The 22311-nt window shown below is 41.5% G+C and overlaps 1 protein-coding gene across 1 annotated transcript in view; it reads right to left on the minus strand.

Annotated features, from left to right (window-relative positions):
• Positions 1 to 22311, minus strand: part of si (sucrase-isomaltase) — a 62171-nt gene that overhangs the window by 20302 nt on the left and 19558 nt on the right. The window contains exons 17-30 of the mRNA XM_079271239.1: positions 21146 to 21262; positions 19328 to 19482; positions 16871 to 16955; positions 12455 to 12511; positions 10332 to 10456; positions 9972 to 10060; positions 9616 to 9665; positions 8768 to 8950; positions 6747 to 6896; positions 6400 to 6606; positions 6073 to 6227; positions 4136 to 4304; positions 991 to 1087; positions 244 to 356 (exon numbers count right to left, since the gene is read on the minus strand). Of these exons, the coding sequence (XP_079127365.1) occupies positions 244 to 356; positions 991 to 1087; positions 4136 to 4304; positions 6073 to 6227; positions 6400 to 6606; positions 6747 to 6896; positions 8768 to 8950; positions 9616 to 9665; positions 9972 to 10060; positions 10332 to 10456; positions 12455 to 12511; positions 16871 to 16955; positions 19328 to 19482; positions 21146 to 21262 (1752 nt within the window). The remainder of the gene's footprint in view (positions 1 to 243; positions 357 to 990; positions 1088 to 4135; positions 4305 to 6072; positions 6228 to 6399; positions 6607 to 6746; positions 6897 to 8767; positions 8951 to 9615; positions 9666 to 9971; positions 10061 to 10331; positions 10457 to 12454; positions 12512 to 16870; positions 16956 to 19327; positions 19483 to 21145; positions 21263 to 22311) is intronic.

Genomic DNA, 22311 nt, shown 5'->3' on the forward strand with positions numbered 1-22311 from the left:
AAAACGGGATGGCGTCCATAAAGTGTTTGTTTGATTGTCTGTGTGTGTGTGTGTGTCTGTGTGTGTGTTTAGATAGGCTAAATGAGAGAGCGCAATGAAGCGAGGAACTCCCAGCTGCTGCAGTCCATCAACAGCGGCCCAGGGCCAGCCACAAAAAACACACACACACACATAAGTGTAAAAGCACACACACAAATGCACACAGATACACACAATGCAGGCAATAAGTCCAAGAAGACTTACTGCAGTGTACTGCTGCACCACCATTTCAGGCGTAGGTCCCAGGACCATAAAGAAATCCAGGATACCTCCAACAGTCCGGTACGTTAAAGCTGGAGTGGGCTGGAAAGTCACATCTGGAGATAAAGATAGTTATGCCCCTTAAAAATGTATAGGAAGTGACATGTTCAGCATGTGTCCCTGCTCACTCACTGTGTGTGGCTTATGCATGTTTTAGTACTTTAGGAAAGAGTGCAGGAATGGAGATACGAATGGGATAACAAACAACTGAAACAGTTCATTCTACATAAACATGCAGTTTGAGACTTTCTAGACATTGGTTGGAATACATTCAAAAAGTCGGTATTTCTTTCATGAAGACAGTTGAATTAGACCAGATCAGTATGAAATTACTTTGGCACAGAGGGATTGACTTAGCTCTTGGAAAGGGAGAAATGGAAATGGAGGTGCATGTGTGTATTACTGTTCACTATGCAAATATGCAAAAGTAGACATGAGAAGAAAGTAGGCTCACTGCGCAGTGTTCGCCTAATATAAGACTCCCCGTCAATGGACATGGGCTCAAGACATGAGGAACAGCCTCACTCATGAATACATACATTCTCACTGTATATGTAATTGGGTGTGATTAAGTGTGCATGTTTGGTTGGTTGCATTTGCATATAGTGTGTGTGCATGCACTGCCAATTAATTTGCTCAGTATGCGCAAGCGTATGTGTGCTTTTGTGCATGCGTGTTTGTTTCTCTCACCCATGGCATTGCTGTTTAGTAGCAGCACACCGTGAGCATCAGCAGTGGTCTCAAGGCCCATATAGAAGGGATGCACTCCATAGCAATTCTTCTTGTACTGAAGCAGAGCGACAGAGAGAAAGGAAGGACAAAGTGTGAAATAGGTGGATGTTGGGGAAAGAATTGGTCTGTTTTGTTGCGCGTGCGAATGTGTGCTTGTGCGTCTCTTTATTTATTCAACACCATTTTCCTTAACACCTGACAGGGCATTTCTCATTGTATGACAACAATGGGTAATGGGCTATGGCATATCCAAAAGTAGCAAAAGAAAGTTATCCTCCAGCTGTCCTCTAAGCACATTAAAGTACACTGAACGGTTATTTACTTTTTGTATTATAGCACCCAATAATGCTCCAAAATCCCCCTCATTCATCTTGCCTGAGTTAAAAGACATCAATGGACAACTGGGGTGTTATTTAGGGATTATATTTGCTGTGGGGTACTAGAATAAAATCAGGAAGTCCTAAATGTAGCATACAGATCATTACAATTGATGACAAAGCTGTAGCTTGGTGGTTGGCAGACTTATATGACTCTTCATTCTCCTTTGACAATTTATGTATTGCATTTTGTGCATCTGCTTGCATTTGTTTTCGACATGCATACACTGCAGTGCGCAGTAAATGTGCATCGCAATATATTGTTCTTGTGGGAATAATTGAGTTTCAGAGTGCGTTTCTTCTTTAACTACTGTGGGGGTCCCACTGTTGTCTTCAGTGTTTAGAGAATGGAACTAGACAGATAGAAAGGTGGCGGGGGAAAGGACATCTGCCACTTTCAGATGTCACCATCCTGCAACTAAGACTCATGGGTATACGTCACACTCCATTAGCCTCCTGCACTTCTGGTTCATAAGACAATGCTAAACTGTATTATAATGGCTCCTAGGACTGGCTCTTTCTCTGTGTCATCTTTGTCTGGATGTGTGCTGTTCTTGCTACGTGTGTGTCCTTGTTTCAGTGTGGCCCTGCTACATTGTGTGATCATGGCCTGACTCAGGAGGGAGAAAGGTCATTAGCTCGTCCGATAACAAAGAGTGACAGCCAGTAACAGTGTTCTTTTGCTCTTTCTCGCTCTCTTGCTTTCTTGACTTCTCTCTCACAATGAAAATGTATGGACACACACTGTGTACATGGATTCTAATGGTCCAACTATGGGTGCTCTTCTAAAAAGACAGGAAATAAAATAAGTAATTTACTCAGCGCCTTATTAAACTTCATATTTATATTCTCCTTAATTTGCTATGGTACACAACCTAGAGAGAAATCCCCTCCAGAGTCCACAACAAAGTCTGAGTTTCCCTCAACTATCACATGTTCAACCTCAGAACATCTCTCTCTTTCATGTTGCTGCAGTTGTGTATCCTTGTGGCTATGTCTGTGCAAATTCTGAACAAAAAAAGACCCACGAGAGTAGAATCAGACGATATTCTCTGCATTTCAGGGTTACATTCAGTTTGTTTATCAATTTGTTCTCTTTTTTTGTCTGCTCCTTTTGAGATGATCTATGTAACTGTTGGTTCTAACTCTCACAGGCTCCACCCTCTGTTGGACCATGACGCCTGCTTTGAGTGCTTTGGCAGGGACCAGGTGTGGAAAGGTGTTCAGCAGCCACCAAGCCTGCCTCTGCTAAGGCCCCCCAACTCAACCCCACGGGCAGCGCGGGGTCAATGGATTGGAGGGTCCGTCTTGACGGAGAGGGCCCTTTTCCCTCAACTCCAATCACTGCCAAGTTTCAGCCGTTTTCTTGGCGAGATCCTGTGGCCATAATTCATCGCCCTGTAGTTACATTTGGAACTTAACGTCTATTTTATAATGAGAATGGCTTGTGATTCACTTGGACACCCCTTAATTACTTTAATTGCACAAGTCTCCACCTTCACTGACATTAACTGTCGTTCAGGTCAGACACATTTGGACTGCTAGTTTAGCTTCGGGAGTCTTCATCAGATGGAACAGAAGCAATGAAGAGTGTCAAATCAAGGGGTGTGAATGAGTGTCCCGAACACTAAAACTGGTCACCACTACTAGCTTAGCTCAGCAGTAGTAGAAGTAGTATCTATATAACTACTAGTCTCAGTTGCATACTCTCTCCATGTCTTTTCTTTGTGCAACTCCATGGTCTTGCCTTGTAGTTCAGGGCTGTGTTGTCCCAGAAAAATACAGATTTTTAAAAGATGTTTTGGGAGTCCTAGAGGGAAAGCAATGTGTGTAACACTATATAATACTGTAGGGTTTATTAACAGTGTAATAAAGTGACTTTATATAGAAATTACTTGTTTAAAAAAGTGGATTTCGCTATTATTTAAGTAATGTGACTAAAAGTTATTGCTCTATGTATTAATGTAGATATGATTAACTGCATCTATTCATTTAGATTAAGCTAATCAAACCTAATTCATGATACTATATTGAATTATATTTTAATATATTTATTTAAAGTGTTGCCATATGCGGTTTAATATATTAAAGACTGTGCAAATACAGAGTCCATGTCACTCTGTCTGCTCTATATTTTATTCTCATTTGATCTGCTTTTTTCCCCTCCTAACTCTAATTCCTTTGCTCTCCGAGGGGCTCCATAACATTTGTCTGAACCCTGTGGAGCTGTCTTGACACCTCAGCAATTAGGCTTGACAATGCTGATGCAGGTGGAAACCGCATCCTGTCTGGCCTTGACACCAGTCGGGAAAACATGACGACGCTCTATAACCGCCGCACATATCAACGGCACCGCATCAAAGTGACACGAATGTGAGAAAGACAAGTTGATATACAGTGTGGGAAGGTTGTTTTCAAGTCACCTCTGCAATCAGAGGGTGGCAGGTTAAAGACATTCAGTGCAGGGTGCTCCGTTATGCCATGACCAGCAAAATTGGTTTGTATGGAACATGAATGCTTTAAAAAAGAGGTGACAAATATTGCAAGTTTATTTTTTACATTTTCTTCATCTAAATCCTTACCAGTCAAACATTCCTTCAAGCAGATGATATGCAAGTGAACTATGCATCAGCAGCAGGTTGAAATTACAGCTAAATCTGATGAGCATAAGTGCTATATTAGTTTTTTAACATGTGCGCATCAATGTGCTTCAGTGTGATACTTACACCAGGAGGCTGGTCCTTGGCGAACATACCCCAGGTGTGATAGTTGAGGTTGTGTTTATAAGTGGGATGCTCCGTCTCTCCAAAGCCGTAGACAAACTCCGATGACAGTCGAGTAGACACTTGTATGAACATGTCTGAGAACGTAAAACCTGGCACAGACGAGTCCCAACTGAGAAAATGACAGAGGATTAAATCAATGAGAGATGGAGAGAGAGGGGGGTAGAGGGAATTATTGTCAAAGGGAGTTATTCACAATCTGTTTGACACAAATAAGCATAATAACCCGCAGGAACTGCAGGCATCCCTTCAACATAGTTCATAAATTTTAATTAGTAAAATTTCAACTGACACGGAAGGCTTAACTATGAAATAATGTCACCCTTGCTTGGAGACATGCTTTGAAAAGATTCTCGACTGCTTCATGTGACATCTCGACTGCTGAACAAGAGGAAACTACTTTAGGCGCTGATACACTGGGCGACTTTCCTGAGCATATCTGATTGGGTAACAGTGCCAGAAGAGTTGACTCAGCATTGGTACTTTAATCTCACAGGGAAACAAAAACTAATTATTGCCGGAAATAATTGATTGGAATTCTCACCCCATGTCTCACCTTATTATTTGTTAATGGGAGCAGCTATATTGCCCAAAATTGCCTGGTGAATCTCTGCTCTAAAGGGGCTAATTTGAGGGACAACAGGAATGAATTGCAGAGTGCTTTTGGAAACAAAATGGATGCAATGCATATTCATTTACCTTAATAATTAGGGCAGTATATAAGCTCTCTGGTCAAGGTAGACAGCAATAACAAGGAGTTAAAGGCTAACAATATCAAATTGACACATGTCAACATATCAGAATTAATGAAAAATATTAGTTTCCTATATTCTATTTGAACTGGAACTACAGATGTAAGAAAAACTAAATTATTGCTCTGATTTAAAAATTGAATTGGCATTTGTAATAAGACTAAAATCGTTGCCTTGAAAAATTGACATTTCATTCCCACTGTTTGAGTTACTTCAGCTCATTTTACTAAGTCAGTTCAACTAAAACGTTTTGTGAACTTCAAATGTCAAGTCTAACTGTACCCAACGAATCAGTTCAATGAGAGTAGTTCATGCAATTTAGATTTCTTAGTTGACTCAACTATATGTATGTGTGGCCCCTGCAAAAAGGCATAGGTAGCCCCACGCAGCAAACAAGGACCGTCCACCTCCTACAACGCCATGTGCCACAAGAAACTCTTCTTTGGATCAGGAATTCTCAAGGTAAGAACAAACTTTTACCTTATATTTATCAAAAGGCATGTTAAATTAAGTGCTAAACAGGTAAACTATACTGACTGTTTCTTCATTGTCATTGCCTTGCATAAGAGTAGTTAGCTTTCAGTGAACAACGTTTGGTTCTTGTGCTTGGTATTTTACGCAACCGCAGGATATTTTGAGTATTACAGTATTTATGGTGTAATAATTCTCACAAGACATTTGGACAACAAGACGAAAGCTAATGAATACTAAATACTCGTAAATGCAAAAATTATTAAAGAGGAATCATTTTTGATTGATGAATGCATTTTTCACAGTGCATAGCTTTAAACAGAAAAAGATTATATCAAAATTGAGGGAATTAGGGAATTTCTGAAGTGGTACATTTTTTGGGGAACTTTCTTTTTTTTTTAATGCTGACAAATAATTATTGTTTGAATTTATTAAAATAGAGAGGGTTTGAAAGTCTAATAGCAAATGCTGCAGTGAATACAAATTTAGGGACATGGAAAGCAAACTTCTGGAAAACTTTATTTTTTCAGAAAGGCTGTTGAAAGTTACCCAAAACCAACAGTAAGAACCCACAACTCATGAAACAGAATAAAACATCTAGAACACATAACAGCAACGTCATCCCAACGGAACCACCTGTACAACTGAGATACTCACATCTTGGTTCCTGTGCTTTTCCTTATGACCCGGATACCGAATGTGTTGCGGGTAACTTCGACCTTGTAAAGCCTCTTGCTCTCGTCAGTCTCTGGAGTAGGGGGAACCGACAGCGGCACTGGAACCTCATAACGATCTGTGGTCGGGTCCCAGATCTGAACAGGGAGGGAAAGAATATTAGTTTGTCAGTGTGTGTGTGTGTGTGTTTATGTGGAGCAGGCAAGTCAGATGGATGCATTGAAATAAAAAAAATGGTGAAAGAAGCAGCGTGGGGAAAGAACATGAATCATGATATGCAAGAGAAAGCACCACCAAAAAGAAACACACCTTGAACTGCAGCATGTCGCTGCTGTGGTAATGGATCCCAACACGAAGGGTGTCAATATCTGGTGACTCTGGGCGACCACTGCTCCTGTACTTCTTGTTCCGAGTGATATCAACTTCCATGCCTGAGTCGCTGTTGCTTACTGATGTAACAGTGTAGCCATAGTCTTTTGGATAGAAGCACCATGGAGCCCCTTCAATGGTGCTTTGCTGAATGAGGTCAGAAAGCATATCAGAATTTGCAGCTGTTTAAAAACAAAACCTTTTCTTTTCAGCTGTTTAGTAATATAATACAGAAATGATATATAGACATATATTTGCATTTGAACCTCATCTGTGTCACCCCTCACCTCCCAGATGCAGCCTCTGGCCTTGCACTTAGCCTCATCTGCATTCTCCTCTGGATGGCAGTTGAAGCGCTGATTCACCCCCGGCACCAGTTCCCATTTCACCAGATAGCTCTCCCCGAGTGTGAGGGAGAGGCCTTGCAGGAACATAACCTATATGTGCATGTGTGATGAAGTGAAGGTGAGGAGGAAGATGGGAGAAAGTTGTGATTAATAAATCCAAGGATGCCAGAGAGAGAACATGGCAAGACAATCTTCCTTGAGACAGAATGTGTGCTTGACGTTGCGTGTGCTATCAATTAAGACACAGCTGTTAATTTCCCTCGCTGCGTCAACAACAGCCTGTGTTGGGAATTATGAGTCATTCTCACATCAAATCTCGGGGAGTCCCTTTCACACTAGTCACTAGTCACCATCTGATACATCCTCTGCTGGTTAGGAGACTTGCGGGCTCTTCATCAGTCTGTCTTCCTTGTGTCATTTTATTTTGAAATCATGCTTCAGCAATTGTGTTGCGTAAAATACATTACACAGGACACAAGTACACAAGAATGCATCTTTAGAAAGAAGAAAAGAGACAAAGCAGGCACACGGTCATGCACTGTGAACAAAGCAAACGGCAGTCAGGCTATATAGCAGACAGAAAGGGGTTTTCAAAAAAGGCATAAAGTCAAAAAACTAAATGAAATACAGGAAGCCAACGTGACATGTGTTTTAAAGTTCTGCTCTATTTAAGTATATGGAACTATTGATGTTCGGCAGCTGTGAGCTACGTTCAAGGCCCAGTCCGACTAGGCATACAAAGACCGATGGACATGACAAGCCAGAGTTTAGGTTTCACGGCACATTTACCCTTCACCCCCAGGAAATGATTACCACTGAGATTCATTTGATAAATGCATGCGTGTGTGTGTGTGTGTGTGTGTGATCAGAGAGACCTTGAGGATTTAACACAAGCATAGCCCCTGGCCACACACACACAAACACATGTGTGTGTGTGACAAGCGCACAAAGCAAATCTCTAATAGTAATACTAAACTGAACCTCTTGACACTTTACAGACTCTCGCCGGCTGCTTATAACCCTGGGCACTTACTTCTCACGCTTTCTTACACACATACGCACGCTCAGGCAAAAGCTTCAATGATCCTAACCGAATGTAAATTGTTATCATTTCTTACACTTAGAGGCTAACCTTGAAATGTACAGAAATGGTTTCATCCCTGGTCTTATTGAAACAAATGGCGGGCACCTGCAAGAGTAACTACGGCAGTACTCATTAACCCTGTATCTGCCACAAGAAAGTGTTGCTTGCAGCTAATCGCCCATCGACTCCAGTGAGGAAAAGTTTGGTTGTAACGTTAGTATATCCAGCAGCTGAAATAAACTGCAGTCAATGGGCTGCTGTCTGTAAAGGCCCCCCCCACACACACACACACACACACTGTTGGCTTGTATATTCAATGTTTATCAGGCCATTATTGAACGTGTCAGGTGTCTAAATTGCACCAAATTTGACGTGGCACTCTCTTGGGTCTGCAGCAATACGCCTGCCAAGTGTAAGGTAGATCTGACGAATGGTTCTTGGTGTAGGTGAAGGACGCACCCACAGAGAGACAGAGATTCCTTGCTTTGTAGTGAGATGCAATTTGGCATCTATATTTTACTATACATATTTTATTATATATATACTATATAGAAATTATTATATAGTTATAACTATACTATAGTTCAAGTTGATATGGCAAACTTGAACACAGAGCATTTAGCATTTATATAGAGATGTGTTTCAGGCCACCTGATTCATGTAAGTCCAACATTCACTTAATCTTTATCTTTGATCTAGGCTCTATCAACTCCTGAGGGAAAGCACCTGTCAAATAACTTGTCAACAGCTCTGCTCACCTTTTTTTACATAGTTGGTATTGTTACATTGTGTATACATTTGAATGGCTTTTCTGTCAAGGTACTTTTCCCTAGCATGTTGTGCATTTGCACATGACTGAGTCTGTGTGTGTGTTTACCTCCTTTGCTCCATCGTACTGTATGTTGGAGGTCGGCACAGTGGATGTAGAGTTTCCGCCGCTAACTTGAGTCACAGAGACGGACGTGGGAGGATGAGGTACTCCGAGGACAATAATGTTGTCAAAGTTAAGAAGGTTTGGGTCCTTGTAGCCGTTATGTGTCACTTGCATCGCCAGCACTCCCTATAAGGCAGAGGACACACAATGTTATGCCTTATATGAACCCATTACATTCATTCCATGCTCTCTTTTTTCGTAATTGTTTTTAAATCTCCTTTTCTTTTGCCTTATGTTTTGATGCTTTTAATGGTTTTATGTGAAGCACTTTGAATTACCTTGTTGTTGAAATGTGCTATACAAATAAACTTGCCTTGCCTCAAACTTAAAATGCTGATTATTTAGAAGAATATAAGTTTAATTTGCTTTTTTTTAATACATTTTTCCAGTTTACAGCACTCCCAGTGTGCAGCACTTCCTTCTATCACGTTTACTGGTTCAGCTACCGGCTTATAAACTCCCAAAACTCTTGTGCATCAGTCAAACAGCTGATCCGATAGATATCCTGTCTGTAAACCCCGCTACCCCAGTGTAATGTCAAAGTACAGGAAAAACATCCCCGTCATACATTAAACATGCAAGGCAATTCTCACTGCCTTGTGAAGCAGGAACACGGGGTACTTGATCCAACAAAGCTTCAGCAGCGGAACATGGATCGATTATGCTCGGTGTTGTGGACCGGGGGAGTCTAAAGTCTCTGGTGGTTTTGAACGTTGAACTTGTGTTCAGATCAGAAGGAATATGTGGGCCAGATTTAAAAGATGGCATAGATGCGAGCAAGAGACACTTACATTGACAGCGGAGAACTTGTAGTGGATGAAGTTGCCTGATTTAACTGTGTCTGAAAAAGAAAAAGAGCAGATGTTAACGTCTCACATCTGTTTGACAACTGATTTACTGTCACATAGTAAGATAACTGACCTTTATTTGTTAATGTGTGCGAGCTGAATGACGGTGTTTGAACAGTCACACCGACTCATGTGATGCTTTGTGCTTAAACAAGATAAGAGCTTCAGTTGGATGCTCATAAAAAAAGTTTAAATGAATCAAAAAGATTCCTGTAATGAGTGGTAACAACAAGATGCAGATGATCTTGTCTCTCACACACACACACACACACACACACCAGCACATTTGCACACAATACCTCTGGAATCGCCGTCATCCCAGAATAGCTCCCCAGCTGCCTGCTTGTTGTCATCGAGAGCGACGATCAAACCCATCGGGAGACGCCGACTAAAGACGTACACATAAACACGCGCTAAATACCACACGCATATGTTGTTACAATGAATCAAGCAAGTGCACATTCATCAAATATAGCACCATTTGATGCATTTATGATTATGATGTGGAAATGTGTTGATTGATCCGTCTATGTGCTTCTGTGAGTGTGTGCATGATAATATTCATGTACATCACATCAATCAATTGCTTTGTGAGACAGCTTGTTGAAATCATTCAACATTATTTGAAGTGGTACGTGTGTGTGTGTGTGTGTGTATACCTGTATGTGGTGGTGACGTCAGGTCTCTGAGTTGGGAGGATCGCGCCACCTCTGATGTGTAAACCAAGCTTGTCAGCTGGAAGATGCATTTTAACATCAGTTCTGCGGTCTGCCAGTTGCTCCATCTGATTGGTAAGGTGACAGAATATATGAACTGACTTACATTGTTTGATGTGATGCTCTGTGGGCAAGAAAACCTACTTGTGGCCCCTTTCAAGGTTACAACAGTGGCCAGTATTTTGCACAAAGCTTGTGTGATACTGCTGTCTCTACAATTTACTTTTTAAATAAAATATAATATATATAAATATATTCTCACTTACCGCTTGTGTATCAAGCTATGTGCATAGACTATGTTTTCTTTACTCTGAATAATCCATAGACATCAATGTGGACTATTTTTAATGTAGCTAGTTTTTAGTAAATAAAATCTACAGAACTAAGTAAGTAATAAAGTATGTACTTTTGTCATTCGGGTGAACTGACCCTTTTAATATTGGTAATTGATTCAACAGGAAAATACTGCATGTAATTGTAGCTCATAGTTATCAAATTAAGACTCATTTGGACAATGGGCTTGATCACAGTTAAATTATCAAAAAATAAAGTTTAGAAAATGCAGTGACTGAGTCATTTGAGGACGATGTCAAATGTTATTTTTTGTGTTATGATTGTTCTGTTCAGCTTAGAAGGATTTATTTCAGATGAGAAAACACATTTTTCTCTCCCTTTCTGTCTCTCTCTCTCTCTGCCCCTCCACTCATTTCTCTGAGGGCCCAGATAGAACAGTTCATTTCTGATCTCCTGAGGACTGAATTCTCAGCCCAGCCTAAAACAATTTATAGCTCTCATCTCTCCATCTTCTCTCATTCTCCATCTACCTGCTTCCTTCTCCACGTCATGTTATTCTCTCTTGAGGCGCTCTAATTCTTTTTTTTTTTAATCCCATTTTCTTCCATTCCCATGGAGGTGTGTGTGTACAATTGTATGCAGTACAGTATTGGCGAGTGTGTGGGCTGGAGTTAGTGGAGCGTCTACAACCAATTTCAGATCTTATCACCCCCTTATTGTCTGCCTTAAGGAGGTCTTCTCTAGCCTTGTCTTCTCTTCTTCACCTTATTCCTGCAGGCCCATGTTCGCATCTGCCAGCTCCTCTGCAAACTGTGATTGTCATCCCTGTCTTCTTCTCATCTTTTCTCTTGCCCCTGCTTTTCCTCTCTCTCCACGTCAGGTACTGTCCTTCCTTTTTTACCTACTTTCTACCATCCTATGTGTTTTTGCTCCTTCATACTTCTGTTTTTTTCTCCATTATTTTTTACCTCTATGAGTTGTTTTTCATGGTCATTTTCAATACTCCCCCACGAACCCTTCTATCCTCCTGCACAGATAATCACGGGGGACCAACCAGGACAAGGGGCCGGCGGTAAGACAGCCAATCTAATCGTTCATCTGATCAGTGGGCACTTTATATCGCCACTGTGACGCCCAAATAAGGTCCCAAAGGAGGACAACACCTCTTTTATCTCTTGGTCAGGGAGATAGTCTCTCGCCTCTCTTCCCTGTGCCCTCTTTCACTCTATCCTCACTCTCGCTCTGTCTTATCTCTCTCGTCTCTCGGTATAAAACAAAGATCTTGAGGCAAAGACTGTCATGTGATACATGTTCTTTGTGTTGATTTCATGAATGTAGCATAATAATTATAAGCCATTTTGCAATTATTCTTAGTGAGCACTAAACACAATTTGTGATACCAATTAATCAGGTACACCTGTAAAGATGAATGCTTTCTACAGTAAGTAACCCTTAAATTAATCCTGTTTCGCCTCTGTCATCACTTTCTCTGCATCATACTTTGAAAGCTTATAATGTTCAGTTTCAGACTGTATTAGAGAGATGTTTATATATATATATATATATATATATATATATATATATATATATATATATATATATATATATATCCCGACATCTTTGGGTTTTGAATCTGATTGCATTTTAGTGACATGTGTTTATGATGTTCAGTGTTCTTCATGTATGTAAATTGGGTAGGAAGAACACAAGGAATGTGGAAAAGGTTGTGCTGTAGAGGAGACTATTTTATCATGAGCAAAATGTAGTCTTACCGTCTCATAGTCATACCACACAGCATCCGGGATATATGCCGGCACCTCGTCCACACCCTGCAGAAAACAAGAACAAAATACTTCTTCATATGTGTGCGTGTTTGAACATTTGTGGTTGCCATTGAAAACAACATTAAATACCTCCGAGTTGTTAAGTAGACATAAAAAGGTGTCAACTTTGTGTTCTGTGTGAAAGCATATGCCTGTGTTTGACTTGTGTTTGCAGCCAGTAACACCTGCTTCCACTCCCCGCATAAATCCTGACACTTTAATCTCACACAGGCCTAAACAGGAGGATAGGAGCCACACAACACAACAAAGGAAGCATGGATATGTCTTGCTGCTATAAATCACTGCAACTTAATAATAAATAAGAAGAAGATAAAATGTTTCTATCACGGAGAGTGATTTCAAAACTGCCTACCATCTGACATAGAGTATCCTCAAAACCCTTTGTGACATTTCAGTCTACAGTGCTATGATGCAACAGATGATGGAAAAGACAGCATCAAGGGACACCTGATAGGTAACAGCCTTTGACAGCTTAAGGTGGTGGACAGACAGGAGCAATCAATAGAAGAGCGCCAAGCCTTTGATAGCTTTGTCACTTTTCTGCTCTTTCTGACAAGGCAGAACAGAGAGGGAGAGAGATAAACACAGAGAGCGCAGCGAAAGAAAGAGCGAAACAGAGGTCCTTTTCAAAACAGACCAAATTGTGAAAGACACTGTCAGCTGAGTAGGCCTAGACCGTCTGTCAAAGGCACGGATGGCACCTCTCTCTCACTCTCTTTTCAGTGAAAGAAAGAGAGTGAAAGTGGCCCTCTGAGGCCTGTTAATAGGAACAAGAAAAAGGCTTGACGGGAAGCCAAGGAAGAACAAACAGGTAAGAAGATGAGCAACAATGGATATATGAACAAAAGTAAATCCTTTTAAATGCAAAGCACCCCAAAAGTACACGAGGAACTATATAAGAGCAAAATAAGATAGACACCTATTGCTACAATGTCCTACTAACTAAATTAAATGACTTAATGTCCTCTTTAGGCTCCACAATTGCAGTTTTAAGGCAGATCACCTGTCACAACCGCTGCACAGCCTGTGGGGTGAAATGGATGCTCCCCCTAAACCTTGTTTTGTGGTGTCTGATTTGCTCGCGGCATTTATCAATCGCCACACTGACTAATGGGAAGGGAGTGCATGACCTAGCATGGCTGCTAACTTCGATTGAGAGGGACAAGGCATGAGGCCCGTGGTACCCTCGTTTGGAGTACTGAAGCTCAGTTAGCCATGGGGTAAGATTTGATCAGGTGGGCTGGAGATTCATACTGGCAGAATGATCAGATGGTAGCTGAGGTAGATGAGAGAAGAAGTGAGGGTGAGCAAGAGAGGAGGAAAGAGAGTTGGGATGAAATGAAATGGGATCATAAGGATGAGTTGACAGCAGCTGATTAAGAGAATGCAGATGAGATAAGGGAGCCACTGCTTGATGAAGGGCTGAGCTAAAAAAAGTAAAGGGAGCAATGGGCAAGTAGAGGGGGGAGAGTGGAAGCATGGATGAAGACTAGAGGGGATGAGAGAGAGAGGGCGAGAGCAGGAGATCTCGCCAGTTTATCACAGAGATCAAGCATCGACTGATCTGAATGATGGCGAAAGAGCATCATTAGAGAAAGGGAGAAGCAGGCGGACAGAGCAACAGAGAGATATGAGCATAATGTAAAAAGAAAAGTGATGGTAGGATGTGAAGGGTTGTTAGAGATCAGCGTGTGACCTCGCTCAAGTGGCTGACACTATCTCTTCATGTGGCCCTTTCACAGCCTGATGCATCTGGAACAGATAGTGGGCACTCTGTTGTTAATGCCTGCCCTTACCCTGTCTTGAACCACAGCACTGCGGCTCAGCGGCACACTGTCACTAGAAAAGATGAATATTCAGCCACATCGGACCTGTCATTTGGAAAGACTCCTTTTTTAACGTGGCATTGCCAGGTCACAAATGTTTGTAAAGATGATGCCAGTGTGCTACACTGCACTGCTTATTTTTCTGTAACAGATTTAAAAAAATGTATATATACATAATACTTTGAAAAAAATCATAATTTGCAGTTCAACATAACAATACTTATATAAAATGACAGATGTTTCCTTTCGTAAACCAATATGTTCAGGTTACAAAATCACCTTAAAGTGTGAGATACTCAATGTCAACAATGCTCAAAGCCACCGTCACACTACTTGACAATGGGTGACCTTGTGCCCATTGTGACTGTATTGACTAAATGATGCCATTCATCTTGCATTACACTCAGATCCGTTTCTTTCTGCCTGCTAACTTGGGCCTATTTGGTAGTATTCTGCCTGCCATGAACTTCAGCATGCAGAAGTGGGAGGGGAGATTCACACAAGGTCTTGTAAGTGTTGATTGTAAGAGTGGATCGAGCAGCATGGTGCATCTTTGGTGTTTTGCTCGGGTTTGGTTAAACCCAAATTCTGGGCACATGAACAAATGTAACTCAAAAGCTTACAAACACTGGTGGAACACCTGTCGACGATATGTTGGACAAATTGATTTGAAATGTGAACACCGTCAAGCAGAGGAAAAAGAAAGCAATTTTCTGTATACTGCACACATAGCTGTGGTGTGAACGACTGGTCTCGAATGTAGAGCTGTCCAAATGTGTCATGATGCATTAAGTGAGAATTGTAGGCCTTAATGCATCATCTTTACATGTCTGGGACTGGCAATATTACATGCCCTCTTATGAACAAACCGTGCAATTGCTTACAATGTCACCCAAAATAAGTTACACACGAGAACAACATGGTTGTCAAGTATTTCTGAAAAACTTTATCCAGTACACTCTGAATGCATCAGTGACAATTCTATACCATCACAAGCAATGTCATAATTTGCCTTATTGTATGCATTTCTCTCCATTCAATTCTCAGTGTCACGATCTTGGTTTCGTTTGTTTCCCGTTTTATTTTGAAGTTTCCTGCCTCTTGTGTCCTGTGTATATTTGACTTCCTGTCTGTGATTTTCCCTCCTTTTTTTCTATGGATCACCTGTGTTTGATTTGTCTCGTCAGCCTTGTTCTGTTCCCTTGTGTTTCTTCGACCCATCAGCTTTCAGCCTGCCCTCGTGTCTGCCCACCTGTCTGATTACTTTATTGTGTATTTATGGTCCTGTCTTTTGTCTGTTGATTGTCGGTTCGTCTGCTATGTCTCCTGTTAGTATCCCTTGTGCAGTTGTCTGATTTACCTGATCCGTATCGTTTTTGCCAGTTCTGGTCATTGGATTTTTAGTTACTCACTTTTAGGCTCACCTTCCAAATTTTTTTTAAATTAAAATGTTTTAATAAATCACAGTTTAAAATCCCTCTGTTCCCTGTGTCTGTCTGCATTTGGGTCCATCCCCTGTTGGCCATTTCTACAGACCATGACAATCAGGGTACTTTGATGACGCAGAGCAGAGTGCTTTTACAGAGAAAATAAACAGGTGGTTGGTCATAATTGATGCCAGGCCCGAAAACACCCACTTATAATGGAATTCTCTTCATCCCATTCTGTTAACAACTTCACTACAGTTGAGCTGTGGCTCTTGCTCTGAAAGGACCCAAAGTAGGTGCACTTTTAACAGCTATTAATTTATTTTGTATGTCATTTTTATTCAAATTACAACCTGCATAGTCACCTTATGGCCTTGTGCCTTCCCCTCAGACCAACTCGAGCCATGCGGCACTGCAAGCATAAACCCTCCACTTCTTGTATTAGAAACTTTTCCACAATCACACTGACTGAAGCTACTTTATCCCTGGCCCCACTATGAATCCAATTCGCTTTCCACTAGTCTGTAATTCACAAGAGGCCATGCTAAATTGCTTATTAATCAGGCCACTTTGACATGACCGCAATCGCTGTGTATGCATGAATACACATGCACATACAGGCACGCACATTTACTAGTACACACAGGTGCACGCATACACACACACAAACACTGAGACAAACATGCACAAACACACATACTTCTATCTACACTTCTAATCTGCTGGTAATGAGGTCAGTGCTCTCATTAGAGTTGAGAGAAAAGAGGGAGGATATGAAACAGAGAAGAAAGAGGGATGAGAGGAGGGGAGGGCAACAAAGAAAATCCCATGTCATGTTTTCCCAGCGGAGGTCACGGTATGTGTGTGAGTGAGAGAGAGAGTAACTGATCATCTCATCTGCATCATCTGCAAGACACATTTCTCTATGTACTACATGTACATTTCCATATGTACTGTAGCTGTATATGACGGTAGTTTCTGTGTCTAGATGTGAGATATACGGTCATGAAAGTGCATTTTGAGTGAGCGCATGCATGTGAAGGACCACAGCATGTTTGTATCTGTTATTTGGGGTTTGTGTGTTGGCTGACCGGGTCTAGCACAGGTGTGATGAGCAGGTGTTTTCCCCAGAGGAACTGCTGATCCACTTTCCAGGTGGCATTGTCGTTGTAGAATCTTGGGAATGACAAAGAAGAGTATATAATCAATTAGATCTGTTTTTAATCATGTTCCTGCAAATAAAAACATTTACAATCATTGTGTAAAGGCATCATGTCTCTTATCAAATACCTGCATTGTCACTGACAACCTTTGAGGCAGTCCATTTTTACTGTTTCCACCCTCATAATTAATATAAGAATCAATAGTTTTCAAATTTCACAAAGTGAAAATGAAATAAAAAAAATACATGTTGTGGTCAACTTAAGCTTGCAGCCTGTGATTTAGATGCAGGAACGTTGCCTCGGCTCATGACATCACCATATATTTCTGACAGCCATAGTTTCCATAGTTGGACAATTTAAACATGCATAGCAGTCAGGATATAGATATATATCTCAGGAAATTACGTTTTTAATTAGTCTATTATAATACTGCATTATAACTGGGTTAAGCGCAAAAAGTGCAAATTTAAGGTAGTTTGGGTCGTGAAGTGTGTTCAGGCAGAGCACTGAAATCGCGCTTATACTGATTGGCATCTGCTGTTTGTATGCTTTTCAATGATTAGCTCATTTCCAGCTAACACATGCATGCAGGTGTGCAGCGCGCGGGCCTTACAACCTGTGGCTGGTCTGCTCGTTATCCTCACGGTGATGCGTTTGCTGCCACAGTTTACCTCACGCAGTCTGTGCTTCTCCAAGTGGAGTAAATAATCGCGGTGCACACTGCGCGTCTTCTGCTGCTGCTCTCTGCACGCGACTCAGCTGGTTGTCAGACAGCTGTCACTTCAGATGCCGAGAAGCTGAGTTTTGCTGTGTTTGCTGTGGGATGTCGGGGACTATGTCGGGAGACGAGGCTACTCACCAGTCACCGCATATCTAACTACATTGCCACTATACCGGGGTCAAAGGTAGGTGCTGTTGTTCCTTATCTGCATTCATGGCCTGTGCATGCTTGCACGTGATGTTGTGCTGCTGGCTATTTGCATTCTGCAATGCTGCTGAATATGTGCGTTTTTATTGAAATCTGTGTGTTCATTTTGCAATGAATGTGTAACATGAAGTTCATGTTGCAGATGAGTTCATGTCATAATGGTGTCTGGCAAGTGCTTGCCTTGGTGCTAACGTCCAAAATGATTCGTTCAGTTGGGGCTGAATTAGTTTTGGCCATGTTTTGCCCTGCGGTTAGAAGGTGTTTTTATCCTCATCTATGCGGAAACGGATGATCACAATAGAATGCTTTGTTTGGTCAAGCTGAACTCCTGGTGATTGCTTATGTGGTTTGTGTGAAGAGGAGAGGAGGCTGTTGGCTGCTGTTGGCTTCAACAGCGATCTGCTCCACCCCAACCAATCTTAAATGAATGTGATATAACAAAGATTAATCTTCATTCACGTGTTTATTCAGGGGATAAACTCTCACAGCTTACGCTTAAATTTTAAAATGCACAAACGCTTTCTTTTCTCCAAGGCCTGCCATGGCCTAACAGTTAAACGATCCTGTTGTGAATTACTTCTTCCCACAACTTTTTAACAACGATAATAATACAATAAACAGTTTGTTGTTAGATCTAATATAATCCTGCATCCCAAAGTGCTAAATAAAGCGTGAAGTCAGTTCAGGCAGAGCACTGAAGTTCCACTTGTATTGGCAGTGGTTTGTACTACAAAGGTTGGCTCATTCCCAACTCTGTGACCAGTGACGTCCCCTCATATTCATGCAGGTGTATTGCGTGCACGTTAAGACTGTGACTGTTAATTATGCTCATGTCAACGCGTTTGCTGCCATAGCTGACCGTAGCCTGTTCTTGTCCTTATGGATGACTACACACCGGATTTCATCTCACCGCTGGACCAGGGTCAAAGGTAAGTGAATGCTGCTGTTTGCTTCATGGTTGTGTTTGCTTGGCAATGCCGGTAGCTAGCCAAGGCTGCATTGCTGTGAGTTATTTCTGCGTTCGGATTTGCTGCACCGCTGTTGCTGTTCATGATTCAATTTATGATGTGAATGAATTATTGGCATTCATGGCCTCTGTGTGCTTGCAAGTGATGTTTTGCTGCTGGCTGTTTGCGATCTGCTATTTTGCTGAATATGTGCGGTTTCAACTGACATTTGTTTATTAATTTATTATGTATGTCTACACCTTAACCAAAAAAAATGTGGTGTCCCCAACCTCCTCCTATGTGATGTTGTGGATTTAACTAAGATTAACGGTCACATAAGGGGTATTGGCTCCTTCAGCTGACTCCTTAACTAAGTCTGCGATAACTCCCTCAAACAACGGAGCCTTTTCCACCGAACTGTATAACCATTTGCTGTAAATGTTCAATTCCTTGAGTGTCCCTGTCTGACATCATGAGGACCGTGAACTTACAATATTGTGAATGACTTACTCGTGCATGACGGGACGTACAACAGTCTCTCCTGTAGTGTGGGCTTTGTAGAAGAGTGTGTAGAGGTAAGGCAGCAGTGTGTAACGTATCGTCAAGTAATGTTTAGAGCTCTTCACCAGTGTCGAGTTGGCACCAAACACTGCTGGATCCTGGGGCTGGAGATAGACAGATGGATTAAAGGGATGGGGTTGATGAACGAGAGGGAAGAAGCACGAATGGGAAATAGAGATCTGTCTTTTATCCACAGGGGGGGAAAAGGGAAAGAGATGCGGAGATGAAAAAGAGAGCTTGTTTGAACGGGAAAAGGAATAAGTTGGAGGGCAGATAAGGGAAATGGGGAGCCGGATTTCGAGTGAGAGGAAAGAGAGGTTTGATGGGAGAAAGGTTAAGAAGAAAAACAATGAACTGATTTCGTTTTACATCACAAAATCATTCATAAGTGGACATAAACTGTAGTTATAAAGATTCAAATGGAAATTAACTTTAAATAGGACTAATCTAAAAGCAGCGTTTACAAAGCGAATGAGCGAAAATATAAAGGAGAAAAAGTGTGCGAGAAAGAAACAGAAGTATGATTTAATTCCGATGAGAGTTGAGAGGGTGATTAGCTGCTAACAGGCCGTGCTCCCCTCATCTGGCTAATCATTTACGCCCTCGGTACTTCTGAGAGTGTGACGAGGAGTGTGTGTGTGTGTGTGTGTGTGTGTGTGTGTGTGTGTGTGTGTGTGTTCGGACTGGCCTGCATGGCCATGTGTTGAGAGCCATGATTAGGGCAAAGCAAAGGTCACACGTTAGCTGTCTCGTTTAATGGAAATCGTACTTCAGATTCATCATCCTCGTGTCCCTGTCCTCCTGCATATAACCCCCCCAACCCCCCCGCTACCTTCTTCCATCTAACACCCCCCCCCCCCCCGCATTACCTTAATGCTGTGCTATTTTTGCAGCATGGAAATGTCACATGAAGAATGTTGTGAGAACATACATTTCCACGCTATTCAATGCCGCAGACAGACTTTGTTCATCTAGCTCAGTATGTTTGATCAATATGAACACTGTGGGCTCAGTGGGTGCTTTTTCTGTGTCTCTCTGTGACATTTTAAATCTTACATTTACATTTATAGTGCGTTTCCTAAAGATAACCATGAATATCACTCTATCCTCATTTTGATTTTCATGATTAGTGTTATGATTATTATTGCCAAGTAGTTTTCGGAGTTGGATTTAAAAGAAAATTTGAAAAAAGTAAGACAATCAAGAAACTAATTTGAGTAGATGAAAATTACAATAAAAATGAAAAAAAACAACTATACAATATGTCTGAAATGAGTTGTGCAGTTTTGAGAAGTGGTGGTTTTGTTTTGTTTTTTATTATTTTTATTACCTGGTTTGCTTTGGCCTTGAAAATGTTTTAAAAATAACAAACTTGAACTAATTTACTGTTTGACAAACCCCTTTCCTGAACAGCGATTGTACAATCATAGCTCAGTGAACGAAAGGCAAGGCAGGTTATGAAGCGGTGTGCATGGAGTCAAAGGGATGGATGCTGCAAACCCTTGCATGTCCAGCTACTATAAAGCTTACAGAAGCACATTTATTTCACAACGCAGCTCTACCAGCGCTGGTATGATGACAATCACCATGGATACTGAACGAAGTCTCTATTTTTTACCACTTGGCATTTTGTAACACCTATGTGCAATGCTATGAAATGAAGGGTATACCCTGCAGCACTTTAGACCAAACAATAGCCGTGTGATACACACATCTAAAACTGACAGTCGAATAGAAGAATTGTAGAACAGAATGCCTTTACGGTACCTTGTAGCCCTGAGCGTTGTGGTTCCGGCTGAAGGGATAGAACGCTCCCACCTGCATCCAGCGACGACATAACTCTTCACTGCAGTCGTCAAAGAATCCACAGATGTCAGCCCCGATCTGAAACGCAGGAGGGGACGACAGCTTGACATTCAGCCAGAACCTGCAGTGTAGTTCTATTAATATCTTTAATGTTACATTTGGTGTGTTTTGAATCTTGCGTTCGGAGAAAAAGAGGGTGCTGTGGATTCCAGTTAAAGAATGTGTATTGGAACTGAAATAAAAAGTAGTTCCATTTTTATTGTAAATGTCAATCCAGGCGTCTTGAGAAAGTAACCGAACCGCATCTGAGGTCAACAGATCTCTTGCATTTGTGAAAAAGGGGCACTTGCGTGATAGCTGAACACATATTTGTCCTTTTTAAAATGGCTTTCTTGATGTCCGCTCAATTCAGTCAAGATTTACTCTGACAGTAGATGTGGGACGTGATCTTTATTTACATTAATTGCACAATGGAGTCCAAGAAAGAGACTTCAAACATAGGCCAGTCCACAGAGACTGCCTGCTCTCTTTTGTTTACTACTGGCCACATTTTACAACGGACTCAACGGGAGGCAATCGATCCCAACCCTATTTCGCCGTCTCTCTCTTTCTGTCTCTCTCTTTGGTGTGTGTTTGTGTGGAATAACCTAAAATCAGTTTGACGCAGTCCCACCAGGATGTAGTTGGCATCTATAAGACCACCTGACGTGCACAGTTATGGAGGTATGTGTGCGTTCGACTCTTCGCTGTTTTCTTGCCTGTGTTTGGACTGCATGCAAGTACATCGAGCACACTTGGGTACTGACTAGCTGTGTGTGTGTGTTTTGAGTCTCGTTTTTGAACGAGGTGGTGTTCCCACAAAGGGAACCGGTGTTCTTCTAGACATTTGAATGGATCTTGTTCCAGACACTTTTTCTTGCCTGCCCTCCTGTCTTCATGCTTGCGCCTGAACATGGATCTCAATTAGCTGCTGAAAGTTACTAATGCCAGAACTACATGTTAACTAAACTGAAACGCGTAATAAGAGCTACGACTTGATTAGTTACAAGGTCTTTTGGTGTGATACAAGCGCTCTACATACTGAACAGTGTTTTTGTCTTCTCAAGTGAAATGTGCCTTCGTTAATG

Source organism: Melanostigma gelatinosum (assembly GCF_949748355.1).
Source record: "Melanostigma gelatinosum genome assembly, chromosome: 7".
Classification (NCBI taxonomy): domain Eukaryota; kingdom Metazoa; phylum Chordata; class Actinopteri; order Perciformes; family Zoarcidae; genus Melanostigma; species Melanostigma gelatinosum.